This window comes from Schistocerca serialis, chromosome 3, assembly GCF_023864345.2.
Source record: "Schistocerca serialis cubense isolate TAMUIC-IGC-003099 chromosome 3, iqSchSeri2.2, whole genome shotgun sequence".
Classification (NCBI taxonomy): domain Eukaryota; kingdom Metazoa; phylum Arthropoda; class Insecta; order Orthoptera; family Acrididae; genus Schistocerca; species Schistocerca serialis.
This window is the reverse complement of record NC_064640.1, coordinates 679,626,712-679,648,027: the sequence shown is the minus strand read 5'-3', so window position 1 is coordinate 679,648,027 and position 21,316 is coordinate 679,626,712. Positions and strand designations below refer to the sequence as shown.

Genomic DNA, 21,316 nt, shown 5'->3' with positions numbered 1-21,316 from the left:
ACATTTTCTTGGACATCTGCTTCGTGACCTACAACTGCTAGTTGTATATTTTAATCCTGATGTTTTACCAAACAAAATTTTACATTATGAAGCTGCGGTGATCTGTATATCTCTTGTCTCAAATAACTTTGTATTTAGAAAAGGCCACGTGGAGTTGCCGCGCGGTTTGAGGCGCCATGTGATGGATTGCGCGGCCCCTCCCGCTGGAGGTTCGAGTCCTCCCTCGGGCATGGGTGTGTGTGTGCGTGTTGTTCTTAGCATAAGTTAGTTTAAGTTCGTTTAAGTAGAGTGTAAGTCTAGGGACCGACGACCTCAGCAGTTTGGTCCCTTAGGAATTCACACACACCCTCTCAGAAAGGACTGCAACAAATGCCTGTTCAAAATTGTTTCTTGCAGTTCTCACTCTTGAAATTATCTCCTTGGGGCAAATTGACTCCATACCTTTAGAATTCAGAAGGCTTTTGACACTGTCCCCCATAATCGACTTTTACTCAGATTGCGTGTCGATGGAGTATTGTCTCAGTTGTGTGACCGGATTCGTAATTTCTTGTCAGAAAGATCACAGTTCTTACTAACTGACGGGAAAGCATCGAGTGAAACAGAAGTAATACCTGGCGTTCTCCGAGAAAGCGTGGCAGGACCTCTGCTGTTATCGACATGCGTAAACGATGTAGGAGACAATCTGAGCAGCCCTCTTATATTGTTTGCAGATATGCTGTCATTTACGGTCTTGCAAAGTCATCAGATGATCAGAACCAATCGCAAAATGATTTAGACAAGATATCTATATGGTGTGGAAAGTGGCAATTGATTCTAGATAATGAAGCGCGTGAGTCATCAACACTAATTCTACAAGGAATTCGTTAAATTTTGGTTGCACTGTAAACCACACCATTCCAGAGGCTATCAGATTAGCTAAATAGCTAGTGATAACAATCATGAATAACTTAAAATGGAATGATCACACTGAGCCGGCCATGGTGGCCGAGCGTTTCTAGGCGCTTCAGTCCGGAACCGCGCGACTGCTACGGTCGCAGGTTCGAATCCTGCAGCGGGCATGGACGTGCGTGATGTCCTTAGGTTAGTCATGTTTAAGTAGTTCTACGTTCTAGGGGACTGATGACCTCAGATGTTAAGTCCCATAGTGCTCAGAGCCATTTGAACCATTTGATCACAATGATAATGTTGTGGGGAAGGCGAACCAAAGACTGCGTTTTATTGGCAGAACACTTAGAAGATGCAACAAATACACTAAACAGACTACCTACGTTATGCTCCTCCGCCTTGTGCTAAATTGATTGGTTGGTTGATTCGGGAGAGGGGACCAATCAGCGAGGTCATCGGTCCCATCGGGTAAGAGAAGGACGGGGAAGAAAGTCGGCCGTGCCCTTTCAAAGAAACCACCCCGGCATTTGCTTGAACCGATTTAGGGAAATCACGGAAAGCCTGAATCAGGATGGCGGGACGCCAGTCCATTGTGCTAACAACTGCGCCGCCTCACTCGTTCTTCTGCTAGATGTAACTGGACACGAGAAGATTAACCTGTTAATTGTTAATTAACGAAGTTAACTTTTCAAGTAACGGATTCTTTCACTTCCGTTAACTTAATCTGAGTCCGTTAATCATTAATCAGGTACCTACTATTTATAATAAAAATGACGCCACACCGCCCACGAAAATTATGTTTTGAGAAGCTGGGGCCATGTAGGTATGTAGCTACGCCAAGGTGCACGAGACCGATGTAAACAATCGAGTACGAGCGAGAATAACTATGTGTTGGCTGCTTATTGTTAAGTTCGCCTTAAGTAGGCTACTACTTTTATTATTGGACTGACTGTGGAAACTAAACCATGAAATTGGATTCTAGCTCCACAACTAATAAAAATTCGTGCCCGTATTTAACTGATTACATTAAATTCATGAATACGTACGTGGTGTCTGTTCTTTCGGACACATCCGAAAGAGCAGACACCACGAGGAATCTGCAGCTGTAATACATCTTATGTAATTGAAGGTGGAAGGAGGAGAAAGGAAAGGAGCTTATGATATCAGCTGTTTTGGGACTTTATGCGGAATCAGCAGCGACGAGTGAAAAATGTGTGCTGGGCTGGGACTCTAACCTGGGATCTCCTGCTTACTGGGCAATTGCGTTAACCGCTGCACGACCCGGACACTAGGTGGATTTTGGGAAAGAGTAATTTGTCCAGGACTGCTGGTTTTTCAACACTCATTGCAAAGTGAGTTCTTAAAGTCCCACGAGAATGCCGCACGTTATATAAGTGCTGTAAGTGGGAGCAGGGAATGGCCAATGAAAATACCTACATTTCATTCACTCCCGATGTGTATTAATTGGTAGGCGAAAATTTAAAATAATTTCTTCGAGAGATCTGTAGCTCGGCGAAATCAGCGAGCCGGCTGCAAGCCATCGTGGGACTGAGGCGGCAGGTCGTGGGCTCTCGGCGCCGGAGTTTGTGTTGAAAGTGGTTCTTATTCTTCTGGAAGTCGTTCGTTATCAACGAAGTTACTTTTCCCGCACGGAAAGCCTACAGAGGATTCGAAAGTGCGTTCCTATATACGGACGTCGAATTCTGCTTAGGTAGTTTTCTGTTTTTCTCGTCGAGTGTCTAGATTATAAATCGTGGACTTGTTCGCTAAAAAGAGGTCTCAAGGCAGAGCGTGGAGCCATTGGCCAGTTGGAGGTGGTGCTGGATAAAAGTGACGGAGTTGGCTAGGGTTAACTGATAACGAAAATATTTTATTTGTTTAAGTGTCAATTTGAGAGTGGGGTTTTGGTGTGACTCTTTCCCTCTTGAATTTGATTTACTGCGAGCTAAATGCACCTGTAAGACTAACTGGACTTGTTTCTGCATCATCGGGGCATGCTGGTGACGTGCGAGCAGCGGGGATACGGGGTAAACGTACGCTTACTATATTTTGTTCGTGACGGGTCCATGTTGGCTAAGTCAAGCACCTGGAACAAGGTATCCATCGTCATGTAAAAATGCTGCTTTGACAAGCAACCGTCTCATGTGAGTGTTGTATATTCTTGAATTCGAGTAAAACTGTCGCCACAAGGACCAACCGCTTTCGTCAACGAAGTGTGAATCACGAGATCTCTTATGGCTTGAAATTATGACAGTCGCCGATACGAGATAGCACCCATAAAAATCAGATATGGAATACTGAAACAACCATCCCACACAATGACATAACACGTCTGGGATCGTTGAGATTAGTATTTTAATGGTAGTTTTGACTTTAACGGAATAACACTGACTTTGAGAGTTCGTTACACTTATCGTAATCTCTCCATCGACTCTTGTCGCCTCCTGGCGTGGGCAACAGACCATGAACTTAACGCTTTAATAGGGTTTCGGAGGAATTGTGCAGAAACTTTCAACTGAGACCTAAAAGAGGTAACATTTATTCTGTATAACTTCATAAACAATTAATTACGCAAATGAATAAGACTGCTCGGTGCTCTCTGGGTCGCTTGAGCTAGATCAAAAGTAGGGGAATACAGTACATAGCGTGGCATGTTTGAGGAGTCCTGCTGCTTCAGAGGCTACCGATCGGATCGTTTATCCTGCTCACTGCGTCAATGGACCATCAAGTAAACAAACATTATGCCTGCATTCGGTATCTGACCTCCTATGTGCCGTGCAGGGTAGCCGCGATGTCTCGGGCGTCTTGTCACGGTCCGCGTGGCTCCCCCCGTTAGAGGTTCGTGTCCTCCTTCGGGCATGGGTGTGTGTGTCGTCCTTAGCGCAAGTTAGTTTAACTTAGATTAAATAGTATGTAAGCTTAGGGACCGATGACATCAGCAGTTTGGTCCCATGAAACCCTACCACAAACTTCCAATTACCTCCGATGTGCATCTAGTCATTGACTATGTGAGAAGCGGCCGCTGCCTTCGCAGTTCGTCTCCGAGCCGCCTCTCTCAGTCTCAAACGAAAGACTCCTCCTGTCTACGAATTATCGGAGAATCCACAAAATCTCATTTTCCACTTCTATAACAAAACTTCGTCACCTCTTCCGTTCGTTATATATGACCAGGGCTTTGATTAGTATAGTCACAGTTGGCTTAGTTCATGCTTTCTGCCCGCCAATTCCTGTCTTTCTCTCTCTCTCTCTCTCTCTCTCTCTCTCTCTCTCTCTCTCTCTTGCTCTCTCCTTCTCCCTCTCTCTCCATTCTCCTCTCATTTATCAATTTTCCCCTTGATTTTCTTCGCCCAAGTACGTTGGAGCGCCTCACATTCAATGTACTTCAAAACTAGCATTCCTTCACATGGTCTTCAGCAGTGGGCGTAACGAAGTGTTTAGGCGCCAAAGATAAGATTGCTCTCTGCATGTCGTACAATAGTGTTTACTTGTAACTTCATGCTAATAACCTCAAGCGTGACCAAGCGGACCTCTGGGTCTGTACCAAAATATGCCATATTGTGCGTATGAGTAGCTGGCAGAACAATTTAAGTTCTGTCCGCATTCCTGGAATTCCGCTACGACCAGCGGAGCCTGGCAACACTGTGACTCTGCGGAAGGCCGGTTTTTGTCGGTATATTACAGTATGGATACAGGCACAGCATCACATTACGTTTGAATCTGGAAAAACGTAGCCAACACTGATGACTCACCTTACCTGTTGGTACAAATGGATAAAAACAAATGGATAAAATGTAATAAGACTTCTGCTACATCTGCCATCGAATCTTGCAATGCAGGTCTCATGTTCAAACACTTTGTTCATCAGCAGCAAATTTTTCGATGTCTTCACATTCAGCAAGGCAGATCATTACCTCCGAATGCTCCACAGACATATGAAACCATCCCGGCATTTGCCTGAAGCGATTTAGGGAAATCACGGAAAGCCTGAACCAAGACGGTTTGAACCGTCGTCCTCTCGAATGCGAGTCCAGTGTGCTAACAACTGTGCCACCTCGCTCGGTCACAGATATAGGGTACGTTTCTAACTCCCAAAATCGTCTGAATTGAACTCTCTTAATTACAAGTTAAATTTTGTCCAAAGATGAGTACACATCACATGCTGCTCTAATCAGTGCTGTGAATTGTGGATGACTGTTATAGGTCCGTGTACTTATACCTTGTGCAGTCCACGACATCATTTTACCATATTTGTCATTAGGGCGGAAAGGGATCTCACGCGTTACTAGGGCAGGGTCTTTCATCCTGTTGCTCAACAGTTTAGAACATTTTATGCCTAAATTATTCGCTAGAATGTTTTACAGAAATTGTGTAATTATATATTCTCATCCTACATTACTATTTCTTCGCTTTTATACAACTCCTCGCCCTTAACGAGAAAGGTGAGCTGCCAGTAGTAAAAAAAATATGTAACATCCATCTGAATGACTCATAAAGTAAAACAGAAAAATATTTACTCCCCAATAAATAAAATATTTGTGTATTAACGTTTGGTTATTTAATGTAAGACAATAGTGATCCTTATTGAGGATGCTATTGATGGTGGTGTTAATAGCAGTACATACACCTACAAATGGTATATTGGGAGAAAGGACATTGAGTGGTCGTTGTGTAGGTTGTGCAGTGGCAACGAAGTGAACCTGAGTAAAGATTAGTTACAGATGTTTGGGAAAATGTACGACGGAAGCCAGGCCGGAGATGTGGAAGTGAAGTAAAGTAGGGAAGCTGTGAAGGATGAAAATGCCCAACTAGTTCTCTACGGAAGAACTGATGCTAACTCGTAAAGCATCAGTTAATTTACGCTGTACGAGGGTTCGGAGAATCTAATTATGTATAGTAGGTACAGTGCGTTGATAGTGTGACAGAGTATTAGGATAACCAATGTGCGATACGATAGTGATTTATCTTACAGGTGTGCTAGAGCTGTACGCAGTTCCTAGGTGTTCTATGTAGGGAACAATCGAAATTAATTTGGTGAATTGGTAGAATGATTTCTTCGTGGGTAGGATGGCTCACACCAAATTTTTGTAGATATAGACGCTGGAAAGCGAGCCATTCCTAAGTTGAGCCGGAGAGTAGTTTTGGTATGTTTCAGGTTGATTGTTAGTAGATGAAGGATTATGATATCCTCTGACCATTTAAATACGGTTTGTTGCTAGTGCAGAATCATCAAGTGACTGACAAGAAGAAGTGCCTTAGTTAAGGATTGCAGTCTGGATTATGACGCAAAATCAAGGCACTAATAATAAATAAAACATAACAGAATGAGAAATATTAGATTATTCACTAGTTCTGTAGGTACAAATATACTAAAATATAAGCTTTCGTGAATGGCATTTACTTCCATTCAAACGTTTGGTTTTTGGTTCTTAAAGTCTGATTTAAAGTAGTTGTCACTTGACATTTGCGCAGCGAAGTTGCGGCGCTGTCACGTCAAGCACTGGCTGGAGGCAGCCGCCTCAGCGCATCGCTACCCCTTGCGATAGAAAATCGTTTTAAAGCCTGTATATTCTACAAAAAGTAAGTAAAAAATTTCAAACCCACATCTGATGTATATCTCTAAAATGTCTCTCAATCTGTCAAATATCTATTCTTAATTTTAATTAGGACAAGAGTTACGTTAATTTGTTTGAAACCATTTAAATTCTCGATTTCGAAAACAGCTTCTAACTTATCACGTCATTACTGAAAAACTATTGGTGTTACAGCAAAATATTTTTTTTTCCATTCATTACCAAAACAATGCACTCGGAAAATAATCCTTAAAAGTTTTCGTAGTGCATTACGTTTCCTGTATATAAATTTCTGAAAACAGCGTTTTTAAGCAACCCTATCACTACTGAACTCGAAACAAGTATGACGTTTAAAATCTCTATCTCCTATAAATATTATGTAAATATTTTGCAATTTACGTACAGTATCGGTCTCAGTGGTATCTTTAAGCATATCAAATATCTTAATTTTAATTAGGCCCGTTGTTACATTAACTATTGAAGTGTGAGAAATTTTCGCGTCCGGAAAAGTTTTCTTATTTAGATTGCAAATCTCGAAAACTATTACACACATTGAATAACATCTTGGTGTATATACAATATGAAATAGAATTAAAATTCAGTCTAACTTACCGTAAGGAGATGACGAGAGCTGGCCAAACAGTATTTCTTAGTCTCACAATAAGAATAAGAATTAATCGAAATAAATTCACAAACACAATATTAATGGCAGTAAGTACACTACACACTAATCAGACAATGAGAAAACACCGCTTAATTCAGAGTCAGAGTCAGTGGAACTATCCGTGTCGCTGCTCGTATTGACAGATATAATCAAGTCTTCGACACTTTGTTGTAAGATACCTTCATTGTTCCATGCGTCCTGTATCACTCCTTTCACGTAATGCACTACCTTCTGCCAGTCTTCCGATGTCACAATTTCAACTGCCTCTTTCAAAAGGCGTTCCACTTCGGTTAATGTGAATTTCTTATTTTCTGCAGCAATATGCCGTTTAACCTGAGCCCAAATCAGCTCTGTTGTGTTGAAATGGCAATGGTAAGGAGGCAATCTGAGCACTTTATGCCCATATTTTTTTGCTACTTCATCCACAATGTAAATAGGGTTCTTTGGCTTGTGTTGCGATACAAGTTCTAATAATTCTGCCCTTGTCAAATTACTGTCGAGCTGTACCTTATGTTTCTGTAACCAGCTAACAATGTCGTTTTTCCTCGTTGCCTTTGTGGGTGCTTTATCTTGTATTACTGAGTGATAAGGAGCGTTATCCATAACAATGATAGAGTTTTTTGTTAAGTTCTGGAGCACACAGACTTCAAACCATTTCACAAAAGTATTGTGGTTCATCTCCTCGTGGTGGTCGGAGGTCTTATTTTAACTGAATAGCAGCAGACAATTTGGAATTAAACCTTTTGAATTTCTGGCATGTGCTACAATTATCCTTTTCCCTCTGCCGATCGGAGCTGCCATACTACCGCAGATGGTACCGTCTGTCCAGCCTTTTTTTAAACTGTGTCCTGCATTCGCACACGTTTCAACAAGCCAAACGATATCATCAAAATTCGTCCCCACTAATTCTCTAAGAAAGCGGCATCGGCAGGCTGCAATATCTTCGCGTTCCATTAGTAACTTTCTTCCAGAGATGGATTTATAGCGGAATCCTAACATTTTCACGACTCGTAACAAAGACGATTTACTACCCTGAAACAGGTCAGTCGGTGTGAGGGTAACATGTAGTTTTTTGAGTGTTGGATACTCCTTCCTCGGGGACTGATGACCTCAGCAGTTAAGTCCCATAGTGCTCAGAGCCGTTTTACTCCTTCCTCGAATAAAATGCGTATATTTGACGACGAATGGCATCTTCCTGAAAAGAGTCAGGTTTTGTGACCCACTTCTCTAGTCGCCTCTTTTTCCCAGGAGTATCCAATTTAGATGATTCGCTTGAGCCTTCTTTCGTGAATTTCTCCTTGCAGATTCTTATCACTGATCATTCGCTAACTTGCAGAGCAGCTGCAGTTCACTCCGCCACCTTATCCAAAGGAACGAGAGGCCCTCCTGCATCCCTCTCTGTCTCTCAAAATACTCCCTTAAGGAACACACGTATTCACACGCCTGACTGCGTATAACGACTCCAAGTCCGCCACTTTTTGGAGGTTTCCAAGGAGTGTGCAGCCTCGGCCTCCCTCTCTTGTGACTGCTGTCATCAGACAACGTAAATACGCGAAGCTACAATTCACTCAAATCTCTCACCCGCACGTCTACAACGGCTCGCTGAGGACTGGCTGGCACAATGCCTTAGTCAGCTCGGCAGAGCGAAGTGGCAATGCAGTGGCAGCCGGCTGCCATTGGTTTGTTGGTGGCGAGAGCCCTGCAGCCCGTTGCCTGTCAAGTGACAACTAGTTTAAATATAGAGCATGGTCGTAGACAAATACCTCACAGTAGTGTATAGAAATATGACATAAGAAATACAAAGCGAAGGAGAGTCACAAAGATAAAAACAGTAAACGAAATTCTTTGCTGAGCAAAACAAGGTGCAGTGTAAAAAAGCTTTAAACCGTACTGGAACTAGCGGGAGAAAGACCATAAATATAGAAAATAGAGAACGCGTCTCGACTAACCCCCCCCCCCCCCTCCCCCACCACCACCACCACTGAACTCAAATGCCTCTGTGTTGATACTGCTATCCCCACATGGGTCCTCTGTGTCTGGTAGCGGAAATGAGATCTTGGCACATAATTCTGCGTAATTTCTGTGCTGTCTAGTAGCGGATGATTTAAACAAGTAAAACATCAAACATTCGAAAAGGGTTGCCAGTGTTACGATGAAAACGACGTAGGATTTTCTTAAGCATCGGGAGAGATATTCCATAATAACTACTTTTCCACCAACACGTCCGCTATCAGGGTTTTAGACGTTCCTCTGGTCCTTGTTGAAACAGATCTGCTCACTGTTTCCCTTCATTCTTCACTTAATTTAAGCGTTAAGTTAAGGTTATGTGTGTTACCTTTAAGAGATAAAGCTCTTTCAAGGGAAATATGTTGTCAAAACAATTAACGTGTAAGTGCAGTATCGCGCTCATCGGGAGAGATGATATCTTGTTCGACAATGAAAATTGTAATAAGGAGTATGAATGCATGGTTATTTGGAAGCATGTCCAAGAAATCATAAACCTAAAACATACCTTTGAATTGTGTCCTATATCAAAATGAGGCCTACACATAAGCTGCAGATTCTGTACGTGGACGATGTAGTGTACGTTATACTTCAAGTGGAACCAATACTTCATTCGGAACTATGTGGCGCTCACATATAGCCATCCTATGAGATATCCATACAACGTGGGACATGTCCATAGTGCCGACTTTGCGAAAGAAATAAAACTGAAAACTATATGTTATATCCTAGCCAGTAATGCCACCCGAGCCCGCTGCCAAAAGGTTGGCAGCATCAAAGTCCGGACGCCGTCCGCATAAGCAGCGCCAGCGAGACAGAAAATCGCCGCAAGTCTGCGCGCACCACCGCTGGCTTCTGGTTTCTTAAGCGCTGGAGTCGCGAGCGCTAGGACAGTTCTGTATTCGCCGCTCAGTTGGATACTCGCCACCGAATTGTGTACTTGCTAGTCAGTTGTGTGTTCATCGCAGCAGAGTTGTTGTTTGTCGTCAGCCGACGTTGACCTAGCCGCTCCGACTCAAACTAGACAGATTTCTGTAGACACGGAGTTCACTACTGTGTTTCTGTATCTTCGTTAATAAAGATAAGTACCGACTTTTATTTAATCAGAGTGTTTGGGTTTTCATCTTTCTGTTCACTGTTCCAGCGGACCGGTCGGCCCGCTATTAAAAGTGTGGCGGTGACTTCGTAAGCCGTTTCTACAGCGAATTGTTTGTCGCTACGAACGCCGCCACAAAACTATATTTTTTTACAAACGAAGAATAATGTGAATTCGCTGTCTTGTGCATAATCGAGACTTTTTTCGCTTTTTTTTTTTTTTGTATTTCATAAACGTAGAAATGCGCACACTTGCCTCGCCAGCGAAATCGCATGTAGTTATGGTAACACATTTGCGTGACTCCATATTTGCTGATTAAACTTAAAATTATAAATACTACATAAAACTGTACGTGGCCTGCGACTTATATAAAAGCACACTTTTCTCCCTCAGTCCGTTTAAATATCACATTTAATTTGGCACGACAAAATAATGTGTAATTAATAGATGAGCACCTGATGACGGCATCATGCCGCTGAAACCCGTCGTCCCAGGTTTGTATTAAAACGTGACTGAAGTAAGAACCTGTGCTGCTTGTACAATGAGGTGACAAAAGTCGTGGGACCCTTCTAATATCGTGGGACCTCCTTTTGCCCGACCTAGTGCAGCATCTGAAAGTGGCATTGACTTAACAACTTGAAGTCCCCTGCAGAAATATTGAGTTACACTGTCTCTATAGATGTCCATAATTCCGAAAGTATTGCCGGTGCAGGATTATGTGCATTAACTGACCTCTCGATTATGTCACATAAATGTTCGATGGGTGGCCAGATCATTCACACCAATTGTCCACAATGCTCTTCAAATTGTTCACAATGTTCTTCAAACCAATCACGAATAATTGTGGCCCAGTGACATAACATCGTTGTTTGGGATCGTGAAGTCCATTAATGGCTACAAATATTCTCCAAGTAACCGAACATAACCATTTCCAGTCAATGATCGGTTCATTTGGACCAGAGGACCCAGTCCATTGCATGTAGACACAGTCCACACTATCATAGAGCCACCACCAGCTTGCACAGTGCTTTGTTGACAACTTGGGTCCATGGCTGCGTGGGGTTTACGCCACACTCGAACCCTACCATCAGCTCTGTCCAACTGAAATCTGGACTCATCTGACCAGGGCACGGTTTTCCAGTCGGCTAGGGTCCAGCCGATGTCGCCACGAGCCCAGGAGAGGTGCTGCAGGCGATGTCGTGCTATTAGCAAAGACACTCACTAACGCCAACTTTTGCCACACTGTCCTAACACTACGTTCGTCGTACGTCCCACATCGATTTCTGCGGTTATTTCACGCAGATTTGGTGGTCTGTTGGCACTGACAATTCTATGCAAACGCTGCTGCTCTCGGCGTTAAGTAAAGGCCGTCGGCCACTGCATTGTCCGTGGTGAGAGGTAATGCATGAAATTGGTATTCTCGAAACACTCTTCACACTGTGGATCTCGGAATACTGGATCCCCTTCCAGTTTCCGAAATGGAATGTCCTACGCGTCAGGCTCCAATTACCATTCCGCAACCGAGCGGGGTAGCCGCGCGGTCTCATGCGCCTTGCCACGGTTCTCCCCGTCGTAGGTTCGAGTCCTCCCTCGGGCATGGGTGTATCTGTTGTCCTTAGCGTAAGTTAGTTTAAGTTAGATTAAGTAGTGTGTAAGCCTAGGTACCGATGACCTCAACAGTTTGGTCCCAGATGAACTTACCACAAAAAATACCACCACCATTCTGCGTTCAAAGTTTGTTAATTCCCGTCGTGCGGCCATAATGTCGTCGGAAACAGTTTTACATGAATCACCTGAGTACAATCCGCCCCGATAGCTGAGTGGTCAGCGTGACGGTTTGCCGTCCTACGTGCCCGGGTTCGATTCCCAACTGGGTCGGAGATTTTCTCCTCTCAAGGATTGGGTGTTGTGTTGTCTTTATCATCATTTCATCCCCATCCGGCGCGCAGGTCGCCCAGTGTGGCGTCTAATGTAATAAGACCTGCACCAAGGCGGCCGGACCTGCCCCGCAAGGGGCCTCCCGGCCAATGACGCCAAACGCTCATTTCCATTTCTGCCTGAGTACAAATGATAGGTCCTACAATGCTCTGCTCTTTTATACCTTGTATACGAGATACTACCGGCGTCTGTATTTGTGGACATTGCTATCCCATGAATTCTGTCGCCTCAGTGTTTAGGTAGCAGGCTGCAGTGGCTAAACCACTTAGGCAAATGCCTGTATGATTCCACTAACAAGTTCAATTACATTTTTCTTCCCCATTCTTCGCCAATCCGAACTTGTGCTGTGTTTGAAATGCCCTCGTTATCGATCGAAAGTTAAACACTTACTTTCGTTATTCTCCTTTCCATGAACTACGCGTGAATGGCTTATGCTGAATCAAAGCTTCTTGTCACTTCATTCCCCATATGAGATGTAGGAATCCTTAGAAAAAGAAGACAGATTTCAAATTAGGAATGCAGTTGCTAGTAGTTAAATCTGAAAACACGTCATTGGTCGTGAACTCCAACTATGTACAGGACAGCTGTACGAGTGACGAGAATTTGTCGATCGTAGGACAAACGTGAACTCCCGTGTCGCTACGATGATCGTGTCATGCACGTTTCTCATTTCAGAGTTGTCGTGCGGCGATAGTCTACAACTAGTGCAACAAGTAATCACGTGAAGCTGTCACCGAAACACAGCATTCGAAATGCTCTCTTGCTGATCTGTGATTTATATAAGGAATCGCTCATAATTTTCATGTGACGTCAAAAAGAATTACAAAAATAAAGCAGGGAAAATATTAAGCACCCTATAATCGTACCGTTTATATATCATTTAGCAGATGGAACGTCTTAACAACGCCATGAAATAGAAATATGTTTGAAGATCTACTTAGAGTGCTGATTCGGGGCGTACTCAAGAAAACTGATTTGCTGGGTAGCCACACGAAGAAAAAATTACACTTTGTTATTGGTTTGTGACCCATTGTCATGAGTGTTTGTGGGACGTACTAAAATAGTGTGGAACGGTTGCCTTCAGTTATTCAGTTAGAACATCAAGTATGTATCAGTGTCACGCGGATTACTCAGGACTGATTATAGAGTGTAGTTTTGTGTTTATGTTGTTTATCACCGTGGAAATGAAGGGAAAAGGAAATCTGGTGCACCACATACCTTCGCCACTAAGTTCGCATCAAGGGCCCGCAGACCTTACTGTGCATCATATAACAGACGCACTCCCTGAGAAACTGCAACATTTTATAATTTTCACCGAGGACATTGGCTCAGTATCATGTACAGGAACGTTACTCCACAATCTTTCCTTTTCCTGCCAGCCGAATATAGGGTTACTTATAAGCACTTCGGAGTTTCAGAAGATGACTGTGCGAAAACTTCAGTACATAAACAAAAAAGACATATTTCTGTGGACAGAGCATCTCTCGAAGTTTTTAACTCACATTACCGATGTTTAATATGGGCACCGTCTGTAACCCGGTAAGCCGGTCGCTGTGGACGAGCGGTTCTAGGCGCTTCAGTCCGGAACCGCGCTGCTGTGGTCGCAGTTTCGAATCCTGCCCCGGGCATGGATGTGTGTGATGCCCTTAGGTTAGTTAGGTTTAAGTAGTTCTAAGTCTAGGTGACTGATGACCTCAGATGTTAAGTCCCATAATGCTTGGAGCCATTTCAATTTGTGACCCGGTAAACAGCAATTTTAAGAACATTTCATTGAAGTCGCTGGCGCAAACTGCACGAGAAGGCGTAACAACGACCTCCGCTTTGTAAATATTTTCATTGGGTTGCCCATATGCAGACATGAACTAATTTAATGCGATAGTACGGGGTGGATGATTTGTTTACATTTTCTTACACGCCTACCCACTAGAGCAACTATGCCACAGCGCGTATTACGAATCGAAACACGGAGAAATGCTCTCTCTACCGGTACGTGTCATGTTACTGTCCGTGTTGTATGTTCCACGCAGTCATCTTCCGAAACCACGGAGGTACTTTTTAATAACTCTGTATTGGTGATAAAAGTGTGTTCCAACCGAGTACGGGGTGTGTGTCAGGTGGAGACGGTGAACTGCAAGCGGATCGCGCGCCGCGACCTGGAGGCGACCAACGGAGTGGTTCACCTGGTGGACGGCGTGCTGGACCCCGTCTTCGTCGAGAAGAGGGACGTCGCTGAGATCATCATGGAGGTAAGGCCCTCACCACCCATCTGCTTAATGTCAGGCACCTTCTCTCGTCATCGCTATCGATATCTTCATTCGTTACAGTCAGTTTGGAAACGCAAACTGAAAAGACATTTGCCATCTTACCAGAAGAGATGTTAAATACATGTCAATGCTCAGTAAGAACGTCATATTCAAATAACATTCCGATAAATTCTCTACTCGTCACCTGACAAAATGTCGGAATCATGTAGGAAAATCATCTTATATAGACGTGACTCGTAAAGTGAGTGTTCCTGTCTGGTGGAGATGTGGTAGTAGGTGGACCAGACGTCGAGTCCAGATGACACCAGTCCGTAACTCCTACTGTATGCATAGCTCTCAGGGAACGCTCGTGTCGAATCGGCGATATGCAATATCCCATGTGTAACTCAGATGGAAACCACTGTTCCGGTTGACTAAATTGTCATTCACTTGTATTTCCACAGTCTCTTTGTTTACAAAGTCTCAGAATCTATAGACAGGGCAAGGATTCTTTGCTTTACGTCCAACAGCTGTCCTTCAAGGATACTGCGCCCTGGCCAGTGTTTCACATAGGCCCAGTAGTGCAAACACTCTGACACTTGTCAGTTATCTTCATTAAGAAACACATTCTGCCAATATGTAAGGGTCGCAGAGAAGCGGTTACTAATTGCCCATATACTTTACGAACAACAGCCAAAGCAGTAGAAAAGTTCACCTCCTAAAACTTTTCCTTTCACATAATAATTATCAGCTTGATTGTATAAGGGCACAAACGCTGTAGTATAGTCGCAGACCGATGTTGAATACTAGTACTACACCTTCGTACCGTGCAGATTTGATACAAATGCACGTATTATACACACATCAAAAAAAGTTTTGCATCACCTCGGTTCTGAGAGTTCCGGAACCTGTACAGAAAATCGGAATAGAGATCAACATAAACATCATTTCAGCCCTTTTTACTGCTCATGAAAACTACTCATTGCATGTTGTACCACCATACAGCGAGACCTTCAAAAACCACCGGTACCTCTAATACCCAGTAGCACGTCCTCTTGCATTGGTGCATGCCTGTATTCGTCGTGGCATACTATCCACAAGTTCATCAAGGCACTGTTGGTCCAGATTGTCCCACTCCTCAACGGCGATTCGGTGTAGATCCCTGAGAGTGGTTAGTGGGTCACGTCATCCATAAACAGCCCTTTTCAGTCTATCCCAGACATGTTCGATAGGGTTCATGTCTGGAGAACATGCTGACCACTCTAGTCGAGCATGTCGTTATTCTGGAGAAAGATGTGCACGATGGGGGCGCGAATTGTCGTCCATGAAGACGAATGCCTCGCCAATATGCTGCCGATATGGTTGCACTGTCGATCGGAGGATGGCATTCACGTATCGTACAGCCGTTACGGCGCCTTCCGTGACCACCAGCCGTGTATGTCGACCCCACATAATGCCACCCCAAAACATCAGGGAATCTTCAATTTGCTACATTCGCTGGACAGTGTGTCTAAGACGTTCAGCCTGACCGAGTTGCCTCCAAACGCGTCTCCGACGATTGTCTGGTTGAAGGCATATGCGACACCCATCGTTGAAGAGAACGCGATGCCAATCCTGAGTGGCCCATTCGGCATGTTGTTGGGCCCATATGTACCGTGCTGCATGGTGTCGTGACTGCAAGAGGGAGTGAAGTTGCACATCATGCAGCCTATTGCGCACAGTTTCAGTCGTAACACGACGTCCTGTGGCTGCACAGAAAGTATTATTCAACATGGTGGCGTTGCTGTCAGGGTTCCTCCACGCCATAATCCGTAGCTAGCGGTCACCCACTGCCGTAGTAGCCCTTGGGCGGTCTGAGCGAGGCATGTCATCGACAGTTCCTGTCTGTCTGTATCTCCTCCATGTCTGGACAACATCGCTTTGGTTCACTCCGAGACACCTGGACACGTTCGTTCTTGAGAGCCCTTCCAGGCACAAAGTAAGAATGCGGACGTGATCAAATCGAGGTATTGACCGTCTAGGCATGGTTAAACTACAGACAACACGAGCCATGTACCCCCTTCCTGGTGGAGTGACTGGAACTGATTGGCTGTCGGACCCCCTCCCTCTAATAGGCGCTGCTCATGCATGATTGCTTACATCTGTGTCTGTGATAGAATATCCACAGTCAACGTCTATCTTCAGGAGTTCTGAGAACCGGTGTGATGCGACATTTTTTTAGATGTGTGTATTATAAGGGCACTCAAACGAAAACCGACAACGGGATCATGGAATAGTTCCATTAAAAAGCAATTACCACACGCGTTAAGATGTTATATTGCACTGGGAGACGGGGCGATAAGTGCCTGTTTCGTAGAAAGCGGTCGACCGCTGACGGAGATGTCAAAACCACACGGCCAAAGATCCGGTCTGTAGGTAGGACTACTATGTTTCCCAACCAAATCGCTGAAACGTAGCCGTCGTCCGATTGGCAGTGTGGGGCGAGCGTTTTCGTACAGCACGATATTTCCTCTGCTCATGGAGTTCCTCGAGCGTGGAATCACAATCAATGCACAGCTCTATGAAGACGCTTTGAAGAAACTACCTCACATCATAATGTCAAAACGCGCAGAAATTCTGTCGGACGGAAACAACGTTTCGGCGATTTGGTTGGGAAACGCAGAAACATCCTCTGTACAGTCCGGATCTTTCACGGTGTGATTTTCACATCTTTGAAGGCCTGAAGAGAGACACGCATGGACGTCGGTTTCGGTCGGACGAGGAAGTGCAAGAGTGGGGGCGGTTATGGATCCGTCAGCGGCCGACCGCGTTCTACGAAACAAGAATTTACCGCCTCGTCTCCCTCTTTTTAATGGCATTCAACATCATACTCCTAAAACTTTGACTTCATTGAAGCACTCAGTATATTTTAACGTCCAAATTCTGTTTGCTTTCAAAATTCTCTCGGTGGGGGTGTTTTGTCATGCTCGTCAGCGATATAAGCGCTTCGTAGCAGGTCCTCCTTAAGTTATTGTAAAATGAATTATTTTATGACGTTAATTAGCCATTTTGCGTGATTCCGTATTACTCATAGAAAGAGAAATGATTTCTTTGTGCATTATATACAGATGAATGCCAACACCAGCCATAGCTTGGGTATTCCTGTTCATCGTCAGAGTTCAAAACTTAGAACAGTACAATTTCAATTCCAATAATTTCTTTCTCCCCTATAATACCTTACTGATTTAGTTCTTTGATTCTCTTCCAGTTGTTCGATAGATTAAATAAATTATTTTCAGTAATACGTCTTTGGCTAATATTAACAAATGCTTCCGTCGTGTTTCTTCTCTTTATATCTATCGTGTGAACTTCGGAAAAACTATTCTGGTTATAATCACTGCGCTAAAAGCTACTGAAACGATTAGCCCAATTTAAAAAAAAATTTGAGTATGCAAGTAAAAGGATACACTAAATATAAAAATACACTGATCAGTAAACCGTTCAATGCCACTATGGGCTTCTGTTTTCGCATAGCTCTGAAGATGATGCAGTAGAATAAATCATCAATATCTACTTGTCTCCATTCAAGTCCTACACAAGCCTTGGCCTCTGTAAAAGAATCAAAAACAAATTCTAGTCACTTCTGCCACTTTCTTCTAATAGAAAAGAAAATCTTCCCTATGCCCACCGGAAGTTTTTATCCGGAACCTTTCTCGCTTTGTTGCACCAAAGCAATTACAATTCATGGACTCAGCAAGTTCTCATTATATGCAGACTAAAATCGTCAGTTTAATGCTCTGTAAGACAATGTTCTTCTGCAAGTGCCTTACTCTAAGAACGACGAAATGTGTAGTTAACTACGATTTTCTATTTCCAACCATTTTCTCAAAACATAAAATAATAATGGCGGTCACCAGGTAAGGTTAACTGCAAAAAGAATCGTTTAAAATTTCCGAAGCCCTACAACCCTCGCTTTAAAATCCATCTTTGTGGACGACGAGTTCGTGATATGTCCAAGAGATGTCACCACCTTGGTTCAGCCATCTTAAAGCACAGGCTCTGTGCCGAAGCATCACTTCACAGCACTACGCATTGCGCTTATTTTCAGAACATGCAACACATTAATAGAAAAAGCCTTAACTTGTGAGGAAAATATTTTTAGCATTTCCAACACAAATCTATCGTTATGTATTATACGAAGCCCTCCGACACGTATCCGTTTCCGAAACGGAACCTTTCATCTGATACTGGAGACATGTCTCTCTGGCTGAGGCACGCTATTCTTACGTTTTCCACCAAAACCCCCATCAATGACGAGAAACTCATTTCCGAACACGCGATTGGTGCACCAGAGAGAGGTAGTATGTAGTTCAGAGCCCACAAAGAACCACTTCCTATGGTTATATGGATATAGTTCTGGCAACACCGGCCATGACCTACTTCTTCTGTGCCGATGCACATATATTCGCCGAACTCTTACGGGACTTGGTAAGAATGTCTTCCAAGAGTAATGAGTCTGTTGGGGTGGGACACTACAAATTTAGTGTGTGGATATAGCCGGCCGGGGTGGCCGTGCGGTTCTAGGCGCTACAGTCTGGAGCCGAGTGACCGCTACGGTCGCAGGTTCGAATCCTGCCTCGGGCATGGATGTGTGTGATGTCCTTAGGCTAGTTAGGTTTAATTAGTTCTAAGTTCTAGGCGACAGATGACCTCAGAAGTTAAGTCGCATAGTGCTCAGAGCCATTTGAACCATTTGTGTGGATATACAAGGTAAGAATGTGGGTCTCGCGGGAGGCGTGCGCGAGATAGTCCCTGCAGTCACGCTATCCTCTGTTCCCTCGGTGGCTCAGATGGATAGAGCGTCTGCCATGTAGTAGTAGATCCCGGGTTCGAGTCCCGGTCGGGGCACACATTTTCACCTTTCCCCGTTGATATATATCAATGCCCGTTAGCAGCAGAAGGTATTAATATAATTCTACCTGTGGTGTCTCGATGCTGTACATGAAAATGAGAGAATTCCCATACTCCGAGGAGCGTAGGGGGACGATGCGGGAGACCCACACCGCCGTAATAGACAACTCAGAATGTTGTAGAAACATTGCTTAAATTTCGGCGAGAAAACCTGTATTCTCATACATACTTCATTAACACATAGTGGCATCTTAACGGGCGGCACCTACAGTCGTTGAGCACAAATTTGACTTGCTGAAATGCGTACATAGTAATTCTCAATTGTTGACTGTATAGATCGATAAGGACGCGAGAAATGTTCATCTGGTACTCATTTCAAATAATTTCATCGAAAATCGTCAAGTGCGAGAACACAGGCAAACTATGAATTAGCACTTAGTAAAGAGATACTCATCTTTTCTTCAGCCTGGCTAAACACAAGAGTGACGCTCTCAGTCACAGTACTCGAATTTACAGAAGACAATCAGTTTCGGCCGTAACAGTGGCTTGCGACGTAAGCTATGTGCAGCATGTGTGTTCGGCAGGACGGGCGCTTCTGGCAGCTGGCGAAGGCGATGGAGCAGTCGGGGCTGGTGAACCGGCTACGCGGCTCACACCAGCCGTGCACCGTGCTCGCGCCCTCCGACGAGGCCTTCCAGAAGATCCCCAAGTCGCGCCTCGACCGCATCCTGCAGGACGACGCCGCCAGGGAGGGTGAGTTCTTCACTGCTTCTCACCTTTGTCGTCACGTTAAACTGTGGCAAAACTACTGCTGTAGTCGTTAAAAAATTCTCGATACTTCAGTCGAGGAACATTTCTTCAATCAAACATGGAGAACTAATTTCGTTTGCTGCAGGTACTACGCTGAGTGTAAATTTCGTCGCTGTATCGCAGAGTTTCAAAAGGGGCATTCACACAGCAAACGAAGTTTTCTTAACACTTTAATAATGACAGTGTGCAAAAGTCTCTGCGTCATACGTTAACAGACTAGTTTTTAAATTAACAAACTGAACCTAAAACATTCAAACACACACACACACACACACACACACACACACACACACACACGGAACGATAAGAAATTTTCCACCTCATGGCGTTGCTGCAGCGTATATGCCACTTAGTGAGACTCTGAGCCGGCCGCTGTGACCGAGCGGTTCTAGGCGCTTCAGTCTGGAACCGCGCTGCTGCTACGGGTCCCAGGTTCGAATCCTGCCTCGGGCATGGATGTGTGTGATGTCCTTAGGTTAGTTAGGTTTAAATAGTTCTAAGTCTAGGGGACTGATGACCTCAGATGTATTTGAACCATTTTTGAGACTCTGATGCGGGCATATAAACACCGACATGTGGGCAAGTGATTATCGGATTATCGTAGCATTCGTGTCTTTCCGATGTGTGTGCGATAAATACGGGAACGTGAATTACGGTGACATTATTATCAAATGCGTCCAAAAAGTACTAACGTGCTTTTATTCTTGAATTGGCTGCCGAAAGACAAATACAGGTAGACACCCACCGGAAAATTAAGAATATATATGAGTCACCATGCCCCTCGTAAACAACCGTAGTGGAATGGTGCCCCAAGTTCCGTGCGACATGGGGTGCTGCTGCTTCATGATAACGTACGTCCCCACATCGCAAGTGTCGTAACACAAAAGTTTCACAACTCAAGTGGGATACACTCGAGAACCCGCCCTGTGGTCTTGATCTCGCCCCACGCCCTTAAAAAGGGCCTTGAAGTTTAATACCACGTGTGCGCATCTTCTGTACACTACTTCTAGTAAAGAAATATTCGTGTCACCCGGCAAAACTGCCTTAGTCCAGCACTTAAGTTGATTTGCTTGTCAGGTATGCAGCTTTTTTCTCCATTATTGCAATACCTGTGTTTCATCTAGTGCTAAATAAATCTGTTTTGTTTTGTGAGGGATGTCCAGGGCAGAATAAGAACATCACCCTTATCAGGCTTTTAATGGTTGTAAGTGCTCAG

The 21,316-nt window shown here is 44.1% G+C and overlaps 1 protein-coding gene across 1 annotated transcript in view; it reads left to right on the top strand.

Moving 5' to 3' along the window:
• LOC126470561 (transforming growth factor-beta-induced protein ig-h3-like) overlaps positions 1–21,316 on the top strand; it is a 367,429-nt gene that overhangs the window by 263,152 nt on the left and 82,961 nt on the right. Inside the window, exons 6-7 of the mRNA XM_050098498.1 lie at positions 14,272–14,403; positions 19,875–20,043. Coding sequence (XP_049954455.1) covers positions 14,272–14,403; positions 19,875–20,043 — 301 coding nt within the window. The remainder of the gene's footprint in view (positions 1–14,271; positions 14,404–19,874; positions 20,044–21,316) is intronic.